Consider the following 18,845-nt stretch of genomic DNA (forward strand, 5'->3'; position numbering starts at 1 on the left):
AGGAACTGGTGGGATTTGATTGCAAAGTTGCTGGAATTTGCTGAGAACTTAACTTTGGAGTTTTGTGAAACTCAAATAGCGTATTTTGATGCAAAGTGTGATCAACCACACTGTTGTGGTTAGCTCTGGTCCTGCTCCTGCCCCAAGGACTGTGGATATGGGGGAGACATCCACATGCTGCAGGCCTGTTTCCCCCCCCCCCCCCGGTGGACTCTGCTGATGAAGGCTCCTCTGACCAAGAAGACATGAGTGACAGGGAGGAGGAGAGTGTGGCAGACAGCTCAGAAGGAGATCAATTATCTAGCTCCTCCTTGGATTCGGAACAAGAGTTAATGATACAGCCACGCATGCGGAGAGCGATGCACAGGCAACAACAACTGAGAGATTATTATCAAAGAAAATGAGGCCACCTGTGGTTGGGTGGGGCTGTGGTAATTAGTGAGGCTGCTATAAATAGCAGCCTGTGGGTTTGGCCATTGTGGAGGATTATCTGATGGCTGTGTTTTGTGACTGCTTTACTGACTTGACCCCAGCCTGTTGTTGGCCATCCCCCTACTGGCTTGTGTCCGAACATGGCTATTGTGTCTCCTGTGATGTAACCTAGTTTGGATAAGGAAACATCTGCAAAAAAACAACTAAGTTCAGAGAACACCAAGGACCCTTAATTTCAATCTTGAGCTAGAAATATCCTCCATTATTGTGTCTCTTCCCCATCTTTCTCCAGACTGAACATACCAGGTGCTTCAGTCTGTCCTTAGAGGGCATTGCCTCCCATCTCCCTATCACCATTGGGCATTCTTCTGGATCTTTTCCCATCTGTCTACATCCTTTTGGAATCTTCCGTGTTTCCCCGAAAGTAAGACAGTGTTTTACTTTCTTTTTATCCCCAAAAGCCCCACTATGTCTTACTTTCGGGGTATGTCTTATATTGTTAAAGGGGCACTGACAGCTAAAAAAACTGTGTAAAATGTGTTTTTTTAGTGTATATGCATTTTACCTTCTGTGACGGGCGGGGGGGGGAGGTTTCTTTGGAGTAGGGATGTGCCCGAGTAAATTTGCAGAGGCGGCAGTGACAAGTGCAGGGGATGGCGCGGCGACGTATGGAGAGGGGGACGGTGCGGACGTGGGCAGGAGGCGGTGCGCAGCTAGATGAGAGGGAGGCGGCAATACCCCCCGTGTTTCCACGAAAGTAAGACATGTGTCTTACTTTCGGGGTACGGCTTATATTAGCCGACCCCCCTGAAACCCCCGATACGTCTTACAATCGGGGGTGTCTTACTATCGGGGAAACAGGGTTGGTGCCCAGAATCTGTCAAATGATCCAAAGAAACTCTATGATGTCCCGGTCACATAATGGTTGAGACTTGCTTCTAGTCGAAAATGGTTTGAAATGATATAGGTTCTCCTGCTTGAGCAGGGAGCTGGACCAGAAGATCTCCAAGGTTGTCTTCCTCCATCATCACCTCCTCTCCTTATTTTATTTATTTATTTATTTATTCATTTGTCCAATACACAAATACATAGGAAGAAAAATAGACATGTGATAATATAAAAGAGGGTGAAAGTGAACTTAGAGGAGAAGATATATGAAAGGAAGAGAATATATAAGATAGGTGAAAGAAAGGAAAGACAATTGGACAGGGGATGAAAGGCACACCAGTGCACTTATGTACACCCCTTACTGGCCTCTTAGGAACCTGGAGAGGTCAATCGGGAAGAGTCTAAGGGAGAAGTGTTGGGGGTTAGGGGTTGACACAATTGAGTCAGGTAATGAGTCCCACGCTTCGATAACTCGATTGTTGAAATCATACTTTTTTACAGTCAAGTTTGGCACGGTTCGTATTAAGTTTGAATCTGTTGCGTGCTCTTGTGTTATTGCGGTCGAAGCTGAAATAGTCATTGACTGGTAGGACGTTGCAGCATATGATCTTGTGGGTAATACTCAAATCGTGTTTTAGGCGCCGTAGTTCTAGGCTTTCAAGGCCCAGTATTGTTAGTCTATTTTCGTAGGGTATTCTATTTCGAGTGGAGGAGTGAAGGGCTCTTCTGGTGAAATATCTTTGGACATTTTCTAGGGTGTTGATGTCTGAGATGTGATATGGGTTCCAGACAGATGAGCAGTAGTCTAGGATGGGTCTGGCAAAAGTTTTGTAGGCTCTTGTGAGTAGAGTGAGATTGCCTGAGCAGAAGCTGCTTCTCCTTCTTTATTCCTCCTCCTCTTCCTGTTCTGACCCAGCCTTAGCAGAAACAAGAAACAGACTCCTTGTCCCAAAAAACCCCTCTTTATTTAATTTAATTCTTGTGAATTAATTGTATTCACCCACCAACAAGTCCAGGCAATAGTCCTTCTATGAGTTTAACTGCAGTAACAGACTTTATCAATTTCTTGCGTTAATTGCATGGCGGTGAGTGCCCAACTAAAAGCTGCAAATTAAGTTCTCTCAATGCAGTCTTTGGGGCACAAAACACCATGAGCAAAATCTTCAGAATTAGGAACTGTTGTCTCCTATGACCACCACTCCCCTTTCCTTCTATTTATTGATCCTGACTGGCTCGAGGTTGATTCAGCATTCCATCCTCCCAAGGTCAGTAAAAGGAGGAGCTGGAATGTTGGGGTCAAGAGGCCGACTCTGCAAATGGCTTAGACATTTAGGGTACAAGTTATTGGTTAGATACATGTTCAAACAAATATTTGGGTACAACAGCTTGTAGAGAGGGCTGTAAAGTACTATAAAGTGGTATATAAGTCTAAGGGCTAAGTGCCAGTGCTATACAGCCAACGTCTTTCACCCATCTTTAATTCCCCTCCACCCATTTTATGAAGTATGGCAATTTTTTTAAAAAAACTATAAACTGTTAAGCTCCCCCCCCTGCTTAAGGGATTCATTTAGTTACTCCACTCAGTATATCCCCCACTCTGATCATTGAAAGTTATGTGTGGTTATGATTGTGTAGTATCGATTGCTTTTAAGGTAATGGGTTTTGGTTAGAGTTTTTAATTATTAGATTTGTATCTGTATTGTTTCATTGTTGTGAGCTGCCCCGAGTCTTCGGAGAGGGGCGGCATACACATCTAATAAATTATTACTACTATTATTATTTTAAAGAAAAATCTGGATAATTTTTAATCCTTTGCAACTAGATTTGGCCTCCTGTATGTGCACACGGTGTCCCCAAAGGGGTGAAGTGTCAGCACGCCCCGAGTCCCCCACATCCATCCAGCCGAAATGTTACCAGTGGGGCTGGAATTTCACAGCTCGTCTCAGAGCCCTTCAGAAAAACTTTTCATTTTTTTCAAGGTATGATTAAACTGGAGTCTTCTTATCTCAGAGCAAACCATATTTATTATTTTGCAACATTTCAAAGGGCACTGAGATTTTGAAAGATGCAATATATAAATATTTATTCATCTGTAATGCAAGGAAGGCCGTTGTACCAAAATCCAAAATGTAGAGATTGTTTTATTTATTTATTTAATTTGTCCAATACACAATAATACACAATGAAGGTTATAGAGGATATAGTAGAGAAGAAATCAGAGATATAGGAGAGACTATAAGACAGGGGAGGGAAGGCACTCTAGTGCGCTTATGTACGCCCCTTACTGACCTCTTAGGAATTTGGAGAGGTCAACCGTGGATAGTCTAAAGGGTAAAATGTTGGGGGTTGGGGATGATACTACGGAGTCCAGTAATGAGTTCCACGCTTCAACAACCCAATTACTAATTTTTTACAGTCAAGTTTGGAGCGGTTAATGTTAAGCTTGAATCTGTTGTGTGCTCTTGTGTTGTTGTGGTTGAAGCTGAAGTAGTCTTTGACAGGCAGGACATTGCAGCATATGATCTTGTGGGCAATACTTAGATCATGTTTAAGGCGTCGTAGTTCCAAGCTTTCAAGACCCAGGATTGTAAGTCTAGTTTCGTAGGGTATTCTCTTTCAAGTGGAGGGATGTTTACACATTATATAGAGAACGTTCAAATATTCATAGAATTCGGAAGGAAATCAAAGCTTGTCTGTTTGTGACGTTCATCTTGCTTATGAATCCCCTTCCAAACATTAGTTTGGACATAAACACAAGACTTTTCATAAGATATGAAACTTTCATTTATTAATTCAAATGACATCGTTTGCATTTACAACATTCATTGCATAAACTTGGACATATAAAGTTTTCCACCTCTGGTTAATAACAGACATTTAGGGTACAAGTTATTGGTTGGATACATGTTCAAACAAATATTTGGGTACAACAGCTTGTCAATAGTACATAACTTTTTTTTTTCTTTTTGTATTTTATAGCTACTAAAGACACAGTTCCATTAGCTACTTTGGGTCTCGTAACAGTTCGTCTAAAGGAGACATAAAGCACAGAAAAGGGGGGAGAGAGAGAGAGAGAGATGAGTTGCTAGCTGTAGTGGTTATACAATCTTTACACACAACGCTCTTTTCATTTAAAAAAAAAATCAAACTCTGCTAGTGTGAATCAACTGTACGCTGTCAAACAACCCCCAGACATTCATCCATGCTCTCTGTGATGTAGAGAAGTGTCCATGCAACACATCAAGAAAGAGAACAGAGGCCAAAAAGAAAAAAAAAGAGAGGAAAGAAGAAACCCAGGTAACCCCTAATGAACGTCCAACAGTCATCGCCTTTCATCGTACTCTGTAACTACAGCTCTGCTATTGGAACATAAATGGGGGGGGGGGAGGAACAACCACCCCGGCCCCATCCTGAAAAAGTCGTTGTAAAGTATTTTTCAAGTGCAGTTCCAGCTGCAAATGAGTAGCGCATTTCATTATTATTATTATTATTATTATTATTATTATTATTATTATTCTTTTATTCCTGTTGTTCGATAATAGTCGTTTGACATTTGAGAGGTAAGTTCTCATCTTGCAGTTTTAACTCAGGTATAATCCTCTCCGTTTCCGGTCTGGCAGCTGTTCCGTTTTGAAACTTCCCTTTTGATACTTTAAAATATGTTTGTCCCTGTCGTGGGGAGTTTGCTGTGCGTGAAGCCTTCAGTCCCATCTCCGCACCCCCCAAAAAAGGACTATAACTCGTCAGACCTGATGACGTGGAAAAGGGTGACGTTGTAAAGTATTTGGTGCCCATTGTTCCAAGCGTAAAGGGCTCTGTCCTTAGGGTTGTAGTCCAGCATGGAAATGTGTGAGTATTTGTTTAGGAACGGGATGTCTATGTATTCGTAAGTGGAGCTGTTGGTCTGGTATGCGTAGGTCACCTTGGTCCCTCCCGAGTAGCCGTTGGTGACATACAGCGTGCCGCAGATGATGAACCCTTCGCCGGCACTGCGCTTGGGGTAGCTGGTGTTCCAGGTCTGGAGGCTCTGCAAGGTGTTGGGGTCCAGCTTGCTGATGACAATGTTCCCCGCATTTTGGTTGGTGGCGTAGACCGCCCACAGCCCGTTCTCGTCCACCATGAGGTCGATGTCTGAATGGCCCCCCCAGGCGTAATGGTAGACATTATTGTAGCCGGCGTAATCCAAGCTACGGGTTTTAAGGATGGTCTCCGTTTTCAAGTCAAATCTGATGATGATGTGGCTTTGGTATTTGTTGAAATAAATCGAGCCGTTGTAGACCACTTGGCCGGTGCCGGACCATGGATGTGGAAGGCGGTGAGAGGTGAAGTTATCGGTGTTCATAAAGTCCGACATGGACTTGTATTCGCGGACAAATCGGTTGTTGTGATAACTGTCCATGTACCAGACCTAGGGAAGAGCAGCAGAACACAGAGAAGCAAAGAGCATTAAAAAGATTGACCCATCTCACGTTTCTGCTGTCAAAAGTCAGTAGCCTTCTCTAATCTGGTGCTCTCCAACTGGGGGACTACAATTCCCATCTGCTTCAGTCACCATTTCCAATATCAAAGCCACCACACTCTGTATAAATACATGTATCACATATAAAGGCTTTTGATAAGACCATCTGTCATATCACATTATGTGACAGATTTAATAATTTCAACAAGTTTCATTTCTTTCAAAGTTACCCATAATTTCTATGAAGAGTTGTGGTAGTGCAGTGGTTAGAGTGCAGGACTGCAGGCTATGTCTGCTGCCTGCCGGCTGCCTGGATCTCACTGGGCTCAAGGTCGACTCAGCCTTTTGCCCTTCCAAGGTGGGTAAAACGAGGACCCAGATAGTTGGGGGAAATAGGCTGACTTTGTAAACCCTGTTGTGATATATAAGTCTAAGTGTTACTGCTATTGCTCTTCCTCCCTCCCTCCCTCCCCCCTCCTCCCTTTCTTCCTTCTTCCTTCCATGGTACACAGTGGTTAGAATGCAACATTGCAGACTAACTCTGCTCCCTGCCAGGAGTTCAAGGTTGACTCAGCCTTCGGTCCTTCCAAGATGGGTAAACTGAGGAGCCAGATTGTTGGGGGCAAGAGGCTGACTGTGTAAAGCATTTAGAAAAGGCTGTAATGTAGTATTCCTTGTGTAGGTCTAAGGTCACATGGTTGGGCATGCCCAGATGTGATCCAAAGCCACATATGGGTCCTCAGTTCACATTATGCTGTTAGCATAAGTTAGCATGAGTTTTGAACCCTAGGCTTTGCAAACACAAAGCTCTGGGTAGGCCTGAAAGCTTGGGAAAATTTTAGCCTGGTGAAATTCTAGCTTGTAGCAAAATGTAAGAGGAATGCTTTTGCTGAAACCTCAAAGCCTACTGCCAAGACTTCCCTAGATTTTGCAACAGTATGAATGCTGTACTGCTCGTTGTGTATGAATGACCACACCATGTAAACTGTGCTGAAAGTTGCATAGAGATAACACTCCTATAAGAAAGGTGGCTGAAAAAATAAGTTTTTATTTTTGATGCTTTCACTCTTGGAATAAAGTTGGCTTCTTTCGCTCCTACAATGGTCTCTGCTTTGAGCCCTTCCCTGTTCTACACTGTAAAGAGGCATAGGAGCCTAAGTGCCTTTGCTAATAACACAGGCAAACCTTCTGTGGACCTTCAGACTGACACCCATGGACACAACCCTTCCCACCTCTTCATGGAGAGAAAAGGAGTCCTCCAAAGGCAGACGACCAAGTGAAGCCAAGAAAACCCGGATAGTCTCTGTTAAGTGCTGAGCTCTTTACCCGAGCCCTCTCATCTAAGTGATGTGTAATTATCTCCGTGTGTTCTGATGGGCAGCAGAATTGAGAGGAAGCTTCCCTCTTCTGTTATTGGTAAACCAGGAGAGCTCTGCTCATTCAGGAGGACGGTGGATCCTCTTTGGAGCCACAGTTCCTTTTGCACAGCCACATCAAAAGGGGAAAAGGGTGGTGTTTCTTCAGCCAGTTTATGTGCAGGCACAGGGAGCAAAATCTCGCAAGGGGATTGTTGTGGTTAGCTCTGGCTCAGCTCCTGCCCCAAGGACTGTGAATGTGGGGGATGTCGGGATTAGAAGGACCCTACCTTAAGCAAGGTGCTCAGCCCGTGAGGAGTGAGCCAGGACCTTCCGGAGGTGATGGGTATTGAAGTACAGACAAAGCATGTTCGAATGAACAAGTTACTTTTATTAAGAAAGTATAAAAATAATAAATGTCTGAGGAGACATAAGATGGCACATCTTATAGCTAGGAAAGATGAACCGAAAAGATGGACTCTAAATAGAGACCGCCCTTCTTCATCAAGAAGAGGGGATGTGAGCAAACAGGTTACATCACACAGAGGAGGAGCTACCTTACTAGACAGAGTTAACTATCTAACTACTGGATGTTTCTCAATGTCGTTGGGGGCTGGCAATTTCCAGCGCGACAGGGGAGACACCCACATGCCGCAGGCCTGTTGTGCTCCCGGTGGAATCTGCTGATGAAGGCTCCTCTGACCAAGAAGACATGAGTGACAGGGAGGAGGAGAGTGTGGCAGACAGCTCAGAAGGAGATCAATCATCTAGCTCCTCCTTGGATTCGGAACAAGAGTTAATGATACAGCCACGCATGCGGAGAGCGATGCATAGGCAGCAACAACTGAGAGATTATTATCAAAGAAAATGAGGCCACCTGTGGTTGGGTGGGGCTGTGGTAATTAGTGAGGCTGCTATAAATAGCAGCCTGTGGGTTTGGCCATTATCTGATCCTTGTGTTTCGTGCCTGCCTTGCTGACTTCGACCTTTGTGTACTGATTTTTCCCCGCTTTGAAACTAAACCAGAGCATAGTGTGTTTCACTTTGTGAAAGAAGAAGGACTGTGAATTGCCTCACAGCTGCAAGCTAAGCATCACAGAACTGATAAGGGACTTGTACAAATTACCAGTTTGTTTGGAGACGAGTGCTCTTTGCTATACAAAAATAGTACTTAGTTCATTTGGATTCAAACATTGTTTTGAATTTTCAAACGTGTGTGTGTCTGACATTTGTATCTGTGAATTTTCGGGAGGAGTCTACCAGAGACCTCGACAGAACAGGGATGTGCGCACAAGATAGATTTTGGTGATTTTTTGCTTCTACCCATGCAAGGAAGCGGGAAAAAAAAATCACCGAAATCTTGCATGGGTTTGCTCAGTGGGTTTGGACAATGTAGCTCTTTTCCTTGGGAAAAATATTGTGGTCAAAGCCTTACTGCAGGGGTCCTCAAACTTGGCAACTTTAAGACTTGTGGACTTCAACTCCCAGTTATGCAGGCTGGAGAATTCTGGGAGTTGAAGTCCAGAGGTTTTAAAGTTGCCAATTTTGAGGACCCCTGAGGTACAGCTAGCCTTCTGGACGATGTGAAGAGGTCTCAGAATCACTGAGGGTGCTTTGGAAGGGTGCCCCGTATCGTCACGTGGCAGATCTAAAGTTTGAAGACCTCTGCCTTACTGCCCTGTTCATAGCATCAAAGGCAGGTACAGTGATACGTTGTCTTAAAAACTTAATTGGTTCCGGGACGAGGTTCTTAAGGTGAAAAGTTTGTAAGACGAAACAATGTTTCCCATAGGAATCAATGGAAAAGCGATTAATGCGTGCAAGCCCAAAATTCACCCCTTTTGACAGCTGAAGCGCCCGTTTTTATGCTGCTGGGATTCCCCTGAGGCTCCCCTCCATGGGAAACCCCATCTCTGGACTTGTGTTTTTGCGATGCTGCAAGGGAATCCCAGCAGGGGAATTGCAGCATCGCAAAAACGAGCACTTTGCTGGCAACAGAAGTCTGGAGGTGGGGTTTCCCAGCGAAGGGAGCATCAGTGAAATCGCAGCATCGTAAAAACACTGAAGTCCTCGAAATCCCATTTCCAGACTTCCATTGCCAGCAAAGCACCCATTTTTGCGCTGCTGGATTCCCCTGCTGGGATTCCCCTGCAGCATCACAAAAACACGGAAGTCTGGAGCCTCAGGAGAATCCCAGCAACGCAAAAACGGGCGCTTCGCTGGCAACGGAAGTCCGGAGGCGGTGCATCCCAGCGGCGGCGGTGGGTTTTTAAGGTGAAAATAGTTTGTAAGAAGAGGCAAAAAAAATCTTAAACCCTGGGTTTGTATCTCGAAAAGTTTGTATGACGAGGCGTTTGTAACACTGTACATGGAAATGGACCTTACCTTGCTTTCGCCCTCGGGAGCCAAGGGGTCCGTCATCCAGGAGCCGAATCTTGAGCCGGAGGTCTTTACGGTGATGGGATCGCTTATTGCAGTCAATTTCCCACACGCTGCAAAATAGTGGAACGCAACAATAGTAAGAAAGTCCTACAATTCCCTCCCCACCCTCCACCTTACGGCCTGCGTAATTCGGGGTCAAAATTTGGAGATTTTCCTTGTCCTGGGAAAGTGGCTTCTGATGTTTCCTAAATCAGATTTGCAACTTTTCTCCACTTCTTTGGATGGTAGTTTTGAGTTCACAGCAGGAGAAATTGGCTGAGATGCCAGAAGAAGTGAGTGTGGGGTTTTTTTGGGTGTTGGTGGTGTTGGTGGAGATTCCACAATTGCAGGGTGTGATGGCAAGGAGTATGCACAGAGGACCCCATTGATAGTGAAAATAGCTGCTCCTCATATAGAGAAGAAACAAAGCCAGAACAGCTGCTTCTCACCATGGAATAGTGTCGAATCATAACAGAGTTGAAAGGGAACTTGGAGGTTTTCTAGTCCAGCTCCTTCCTCAAGAAGGGGACCTTATACCATTCCAGACAAGTGGACATCCAATGATGGAGCCACCCACAACCTCTGTAGGCAACCTGTTCCACTGTTAATTGTCCTCACTGTTAAAAAATGTGTCCTTAATTCCAGGTTGCTTCTCTCCATTCAATGTCTATAGAGATTCTCCGCCATCTAGATCAGTGTTTCCCAACCTTGGCAACTTGAATATATTTGGACTTCAACTCCCAGAATTCCCCAGCCAGCGAATGCTGGCTGGGGAATTCTGGGAGTTGAAGTCCAAATATATTCAAGTTGCCAAGGTTGGGAAACACTGATCTAGGCCATGGTTGTCCCAAAGGTGGGTTTTTTTTTCAAGAGGCAAGTGGACTTTGCCATTGATAAACCTGCAGGTAACCTGCAGAGTCTAGGGAGAGGGGTGGCATACAAATCCAATAAATTATTATTATTATTATTATTATTATTATTATTATTATTATTATTATACGACCTGCTAAAAGGGTGCAAATCACCAGCTGTCTGCAAGGGGCATAAATCCTTCTATTCCCCCCTCCAGTCAAAACTGAAGAAGCTCCTTGGAAGAGAAGCGAAACATCTTAAAAGAAAAACCAAAAAGTCCAGGTGCTTGGACTTAAAAAGAAAAAAAAGCACTTTTGGGCTTCTCCTTGATTAGTTTCCATCCATTGTTTCTTGCACTACCTTCTGATGCTTTGGAAAACAGTTGCAAATAGCATCGAAGACAGAATCAGAGTCCGAGGCAAAGTGTTCCAAGGCAGAGTCCGAGGCAAAGTGTGCCACACTGGCACATCTGGGAGAAACCTGAATCTGAAGTCCCCGGGGTTTCTCCACCCAAGTCCCCAGGTTGACCTATCTTCACCTGCCAGCTTAGCAGCAACTCCCATCTCCTTCCATGCAGGTGCAGAAGTGTAAAGACAAAGGATAACCTTGACAATCTAGAAGGAATTTGCTCTCGTGCAATTAACGTATTTTTCAGAGTATAAGACACACTGTAATATAAGACACACCTTAGTTTTTGGGCAGGAAAATAGGGAAAAGAATCTGCTTACCAGGTATTCATCTAGCTAGTGTCTTTAGTCTGGTCAGCTTCAGCACATTATTTTATCCCCTGGTTAAGGGCTTTTAAAAAATGTATTCTGAGAGAATAACAATGAAAGAGCTTGCAAGCCGGTAAGAGCTGGGAACATCATTAGCATCTGGAAAGAAACAGTCTGAGCAAGTTAGAGCAATGGAAAAAACCCGGCAAAGTCTTAGGGCTTGGAAAGCATTCTTCTTTGCAGAGAGTAACAATGAAAGAGCTTGGGTACATTAATAGCACCTGGTTAGGGTGGAAAGAAATATCTGGAGCAAGTAAAGCAATGAAAACAACCCCTACAAAGACAGGGTTTGGAATACATTCTTGGTGGAAAGTAACAATGAAAGAGCTTGCAAGCCGGTAAGAGCTGGGAACATTGTTAGCACCTGGTTAGGACTGAAAAGAAACTTACTCAAAGCAAGTTAGAGTAATGAAACAAACCCTGCAAAGACTTAGGGCTTGGAAAACATTCTTCAAAGAGATAAACAATGAAAGAACCTGCAAGGTAAGAGCTGGGAAGATCGTTAGCAGCTAGTTAGGGCTGGAAAAAAAAGCTACATTCAGAGTATAAGACACACCCTAATTATCAGCCTCTTTTAGGAGATGCAATATACCAGGTAGTCTAGGGAGGTTTTGTGAAATTCACATTTGGAAAGTTTTGTGTACAGCTTGGTGACCAGAAGTTTTCCTAAGACTTGTTGCACTAGCTTCGCGTGCTCCTCTAACGTCTCACTAAAGATGAGAATGTCATCCAAATAAACGAACACCCCCTTCTATATGTGAGGGTGGAGTACAGTAATGCCTCGCTACTTCGCAGTTCATCTTTTGCGGATTCGCTACTTCACAGGTTTTAAAAGGGGGCTTAAATCCATTAAATCCATTGAAAATTTTAAATCCATTAAAAATTCGTAAAATTCTTCTACAGTACGACTGTGCTCTATTAAAGAAACTGGTAGGATATCACATGTAGTTCCAGCTGAGAAACATTATAGAATGACTGTTTAATGCAAAGGGTGAGTTTTAAAAGTCCAAATAAATACATAAAAAACTATCTTTCCTCTACTTCAAGGAAATTCATTTTTCACAGGTGGTCTTGGAACGCATCCTCCATGAACCTCTAGGCTTGGGGCCATTAGACCCTTGCCCCCTGGCCAAATGAGTGTAGCATATGTTGTGTGATTTTAATATTGTTTGGGTTTTAGATTAACTGTTTTAATATTAATTGGATACTGAGTTTGCATTGTTTTTATATGTTGTAAGCTGCCCCATGTCCTCAGGGCATATCAATCCATCCCTCCCTCCCTCCCTCCCTCCCTCCCTCCATCCATCCATCCATCCATCATCATAATGGAGCTTTTACTATGCTACATTCAGTGCTAATGTGATCTTCCATGCTTTGCTTTGCTAGCTAAGAGATCTTCCCTTTTCCTGCTTTTTTCATTCTTGCTCCCTCTGAGTGATTTTCCCATGCTATGCTAGCAAGTGATTTTCTGCCTTTTTAGCCCCAATGAGATGCTAATGAGTGAAATGATCTTCTGTGTTTTGCTAGTGAAGTGATCATCCCTTTGCCTGCTTTTCTCATTGTTTCTCTCTCTGTAGAGAGAGGGAAGTGAAGTGTTTTGGAAACTGTTTTTCATCCCCAACTAGGCTATAAAAAGCAAGCATGTGCACTCAGAACCAGCAAAGTAATGTGCTGAAACTGACCAGACTAAGGACTAGCCAGATGAATACCTGGTAGGCAGATAATTTTTTTCCCTATTTTCCTCCCAAAACTAAGGTGCGTCTTATACTCTGAAAAATATACACCTCTGGAGGCAAGCAAGGCACATCAAAACACAAGTCATGTCTTTGGCGCCTCCTTCAAAAACAGGTGCAAGACTTCCACAACCATAAGAGATCCTTGCCAAAATTGTGTTCTTCACAAAAGATTAGCATCACCAAAGGCCAGAGATGGAAGAGAGAAGATCACCCAGCATCTGTCTGAAGACCTCTCGTTAAAATGAACTCACCACTTCTTGAGAGCAAGTTCTTCATTTCAAACATAGGGGAACTCATATAATTTATAAACAAACAAACAAACAAATAAATGTGTGTGTGTGTGTGTGCATGCATGTGTATAAATGCGTGTGTGTATGTATGGGTGTAGGTTTTGGCATATTTGGATCTTTTCTTGTTGACTAGGATACACTAAGACCTACATACCTTATACCCGTGAAAATCTACAAACACACACACACACACACACACACACACACATCATGTTTCCCCTAAATAAGCTCATGCCCTTATCACCTTGAGGTTCAACTATTGCAATGCTCTCTACATGGGGTTACCTTTGAAGTGTTTGGAAACTACAAATTGTGCAGAATGCAGCCGTGCGAGCTGTCATGGGCCTGCCACGGTATGCCCATGTTTCTCCAGCAGTCCACGGAATGTCCTGGCAGCCAATTGGTTTCCAGACCCGATTCAAAGTGTTGGTTAAGAGCTATTATAAAGCCCTATATGGCATAGGACCAGATTACTTGCAGGGCCGCCTTCTGCCACACGAATCCCAGTGTCTGGTTGGGTCCTACTGAGTCGGCCTTCCCCAGGTCCCGTCAACTAGGCAATGTTGTTTGGCGGGACCTAAGGGAAGAGCCTTCTCTATAGTGGCCCCGGCTCTCTGGAATCAGCTCCCCCAGGAGATTTGCACTGCCCCCACCCTCTTTGCCTTTCATAAGAATCTGAAAATGCATTTATGCCGCCAGGCTTGGGACCACTAGAGCCCAGCCTGTGCCCAGTGAATGTGTAGGATGTGGTGTTTTGTGTCTCCTAAAACATGTATGCTGTTTATTTCCTTTATCCCATAGCTAGGTATGCCATCCTTTTGATAGATCATGTCCCTCTAATGTTAGTAATCATTTGTTTCTTAGATTGACCCACTCTTTGACCTATACCAAAGTTGCTTTATAGTACAGCTTTCAATCAGGGAGCCCCATCCCATCTCTGCTTATTTCATCCTGAAGGTCTATTAATTTTATTCTTGCTTTTTTCCCTACCCAAATGAATTTTATTGTAATTTTATTCAATTCTGTAAAGAATTTTTAATCTAATTTTATGGGTATGATTTGGAAGAAATAGAGCAATTTTGGCAGAATGTTGATTTTAATCATTGAAATATAACTTAGTATTGATAACTGTAATGTTCCCCATCTTTCAAAATCTGTTTTTATTTCTATATTAATTTCCCGTAATTATCTTTTTTGATTGAAGAGCATCTCGCTGTTAGCCATATACCCAAATATTTAATTTTCTTTGTACATTTTAGTCCCAATTTTCTCTCTAGTTCTCTTTCCTGTTTTAGAGTCATATTTTTCACTAACATTTTGGTTAGGCTTGATCCAAGAAGCAATAAAAAAAAAAACCCAACAGAAAATACAAATAGTGGAATTAAAAAAATTTAAAAGAATCAAAATTGACAGTTTAGAAAATGCAAAGGAAATGTACAATTAGTGGGGACAGAGGAGGAATCAACTAGTAGAGAGAGATTGGAAATAGAGAGAGTCAAGAAGAGGGAGTTGAAGAAGAAAAGGAGGTAAAGTAACCACAGAGAAACAACAAGAACAGAGAGGTAGAGTAAGAACACAAAGAGTTACTAGAGCAAGGAAAGTTTAAAAACACAGATAATCAGAAATAATGGAAAAGGAGATACAACTTTTCTCTATAAATGTAAGTGGGTTGAATGACTTGGTAAAAAGAATATATATTATACACACATACACACAAACACAAATAATTAAACAAAATGTGGATATTATATATTTCCAGGATTTTCATATTAAAAAAACAAAATCAAAAATATTTGGAACATAAGAAATAGGGGAAATGTTTATGGCATTGGCCAAAAAGAAAAAAAAGGAGTAGTGACATGTGAAAAACAGAATAAAAGTGAATATAATTAATAGAGATTTGAAAGGAAGGGTACTAATGCTGGAATTAACAATAAGGGGAATGAAAATATTATTGGTTAATATTCTACGGAGAGGGGCGGCATACAAATCTAATAAATAAATAAATAAATAAATAAATACGCCTCAAACAAGAGTTTTACAAAAAAATCCATGAAAAATGATTGAAATAAATTGTAAGAAGATATGTATTGTAAGAGATTACAATGGGATAATAAATATCAAAAAAGATTATGAGTGATTGTAAACAGGCAAAATGTACTACCAATTTATTTTGACATGGTTGAAGAATTGAATTTAATGGATGTGTCGAAGGCATTAAATCCCAATGAAAAAAAAATACTATTTATTTGAACTCCCATAAATTCTTTTCAAGAATAGATATGATATGGGCCAATAAAGAATTAAGTAAAATGGTAGATAACGTAAAGATCAATTCAAACATATGGGCAGACCATAATCCCCTGAAGATAACATGGAAAGGCCAAAAAACAAAACATAAAAAGTGGACCATGACTCCACTAAATCCTACAGGAAGATGAGTATCCACAGAGAGTTAAAAAGGAATTGACTTTATTTCTCGATATAAATTTTAAAAATATACCTCTTTACAAAATTTGTGGGATACCCTAAAAGCTTATACAAGTGAAGTAACAATGGCATACATATCAAAAAAGAGGGGGGAAAACAAAAAGGGCATCTTAAAGGAAGAAATCGGTCAACTAGAAAAAAAATCTTCAAATTAAACCATGTGATGAGCAAACTGTCAAATAGCATTGAGTAAACACAAATTGTACTTAATAGAGCAAGGCAGAATATGTAAACAACTTTAAACATATGAATCAACACCTTTTCAAATATGCCAATAAGATGAGAAGGTGACTGGCATACAAATTAGGAAAAAGAAAATAGGATAATTCACCACCTGAAAGATGAAGGTGTGAATTTCTAAAATAAAGAAGAGGAAATTCGGAAGATTGTAATTAATTACTCTGAGAACCTATATAGACATTATAAAATAAGAAAGAGAAAATTCAGAAGATTGTAATTAATTAATCTGAGAACCTATAGACAGGAGGAAGTTGAGAAAAAAAAGGTTATTTAAAAGAAGAATCCAGGATAATATTGGAAGAAGAAAAAAAGAAAGATGTTAAATAAAGAGATAACCGTAAATTAATTAAGAGAAGCAATCCAAAATCAGGAAAAAAAATAAAGCCCTGGGCCCAGATGGTACCCCGGTGACTTTTATTAAAATAAATGGGAATCAATAGAACCAATACTTATAGAACTTTGTAACAAAGTGTTATTCGAAGCCAAAATGCCTCTGTCATACAATCATTAAGAAAGCAGGTACATATGAAAGTCAAATCCAAAACTATAGGCAAGTTTCACTTCTAAATGTGCACTACAAATTTTTTTATGAATATCATGGCTGGAAGAATGAAGAAAATCTTAAATTACATAATTCAACCCGACCAAAACTGTTTTCTTCCAACAAGACAATACAAGAACAGTTTTAAACATATTAGAATATTATGAAGCACATCTGGAGAAATAAGTTGCACTTGTTTTTCTGGATGCATAAAAAGCTTTTGACAACTTAAATTGGAAATATATGATTAGGCAGATCAAAGAAATGAAATATGAAAAGAGATTTGAACAAATGATAGAGACTGTATATTGTGCACAAAAAGCGAACATAATAATAAACAGAGACATCATAAGACCATTTAAAATAACAAAAGGAATCTGTCAAGGATGTCCTTTATCATCTCTGCTATTTATTTTTACACTAGAATTTTTATTAAGGAAGATTAGAGCAAACACAGAAATGAAAGGAACTAGGATTAAGAAGGAAGAGTACAAAATTCAAGCGTTTGCAGACAACCTGGTATTTTTCATTGAAGAGCCAAATGAGACAGGATCAATTTTATTAAGGGAAAAAGAGAAATATGGAGAAATAGCAGGCCTTAAAATTAATATAAATATAATTTTAAATATTTTATTTAATGGAAGCCACCAGCTTTCAAGGACATAAGTCCTGCGTGACCCCTTAATAACAGGATAGTGTTTCATCTCAACAGTCATGCACAATGAGTTATGTTTTCATATGTCTGTTTTGGAAAATCCAGGAACATCACTCCATCCACAATAAAGGGCAGAAAGGTGAATTTATTAGGGTATTTGGTTTTAGACATTAGGATTTGATAGCTGAATTCAGCTTTGTAGCAGTTAGGGCTATTTAGGAAGAACTGTGTCATATAAGAGAAATATATAATGCCCAACTCACAATAATATAGGTATCAATCAGGCATCTAATTACAATTCTATAAAAGCTACCACATCAAGAAGTGACTAATAGTTATCTGATCTCTGCTTTCAGATTAAAAGAAGTTCTCGATCCTCCTATCTTATGTACTATATTTCAAGACCATCTCCTTCAATAAATAAATAATATTTGTTAAGTTCCTTGGATCTCAGATGAGTTGACAAAGAGGTACCATGGCTTTGGGATGTTTCTGTTTATCCCCATCCTTGAGACAAATGGGTTTCACCAACTATGGATTCCTCTTAGAACAGCAATCCAAGAAAGATGGTTTTCAAGTGTGTTGCTCTAACACTTAAAGGCTTTTCCCAGTGTCAGATAAACTCAATGCAATGAGTAGATAATAGATTACGTTTATTTTTGGTATCTTCATATCAAGACTTACAATTGAGATGAAGTTCCTCAGGCTATCTGTCCGCAATCTGTCTCATGACGTAGGGTGAAAAAGGAGTCATGTGGTTGTTCACATTAGGCTACTTTGTAAGACAAAGGACCCGCTGGTATGCTTGCAATTACTCAGCTGGTAAGCTCGATAGCCAACAAGAACACACAGATGTGGTCACATGTCATGGATTCCCCCTAATGCAATCTCTTTAAGCAACATCACTTAACCCAAGCTAACTATCTCCCTATTCTAGAAGCACATATAAGTAAGTGAAAGTTGGCACATAATGTCATAAAATAAGTTGCCATAAGAACAAAAGAGAAAGATTCTAAAGCCCATGAACCTTTTAGGGAAGTCTTGCACACTTTTTTCTTTTAGCCTATGAGATGTAAAATTCATCGAGCAGGATCTTCTGTTTGAGCAAGGAGATGGACTAGAAGACCTCCGTGTTCCTCCTGATTCTGTTGTGCTATGATTCTATGATTCATTTATATCCAGTCTTGAAAGAGCAGTAAGGTGGCAGCCCTCTGGAACCAATCTGGGGGTTATGGTAAGAGATATATTCCCTTTCTCTGGTGTTAGCAAGATCTATAAAGATTTGTGGAATCCTGGTTTGATTTTTAATCTATGTACTGCTAAAACTCTTGTATCTGTAATCTTTAAACAGGCAAATTTTTTTGAACCAATATATCTCCAATGGGCTAACTATCTGGGACCCATGACTTTCGTGGAGTAGAAATTTGGCAAAGATTATAAAACTGCTCTGAATTTTATATGAGTACAATTCTACTATAAAGAATTTTATGACACAAAACATCATATAATGTTTCCTGTGGTCTGCTCCCGCTGTTTGGTCTGTGCTGCTGTGTTTCCCTGAAAATAAGAACCTGTCTTATATTTTTTTGAACCCTGAAATAAGGGTTTGGCCTTATTGCCACACACTCAAAAACCTGATTGAGCTTATTATCAGAGGATGTGTTATTTTGGGGAAAACAAGAGGGATACTTTTATGGCAGATGCAATCTC

The 18,845-nt window shown here is 41.0% G+C and overlaps 1 protein-coding gene across 3 annotated transcripts in view; it reads right to left on the minus strand.

Moving 5' to 3' along the window:
• Positions 1-4,102: 4,102 nt before the first annotated feature.
• The window catches only part of OLFM1 (olfactomedin 1), a 74,778-nt gene continuing 60,035 nt past the window's right edge, over positions 4,103-18,845 (minus strand). For all 3 annotated transcript variants that reach the window (XM_070758205.1, XM_070758206.1, XM_070758204.1), the window contains exons 5-6: positions 9,520-9,626; positions 4,103-5,728 (exon numbers count right to left, since the gene is read on the minus strand). In XM_070758205.1, coding sequence (XP_070614306.1) covers positions 5,054-5,728; positions 9,520-9,626 — 782 coding nt within the window. In that variant the 3' untranslated portion in view covers positions 4,103-5,053. The remainder of the gene's footprint in view (positions 5,729-9,519; positions 9,627-18,845) is intronic.

Source organism: Erythrolamprus reginae, chromosome 8 (assembly GCF_031021105.1).
Source record: "Erythrolamprus reginae isolate rEryReg1 chromosome 8, rEryReg1.hap1, whole genome shotgun sequence".
Taxonomy (NCBI): Eukaryota; Metazoa; Chordata; class Lepidosauria; order Squamata; family Dipsadidae; genus Erythrolamprus; species Erythrolamprus reginae.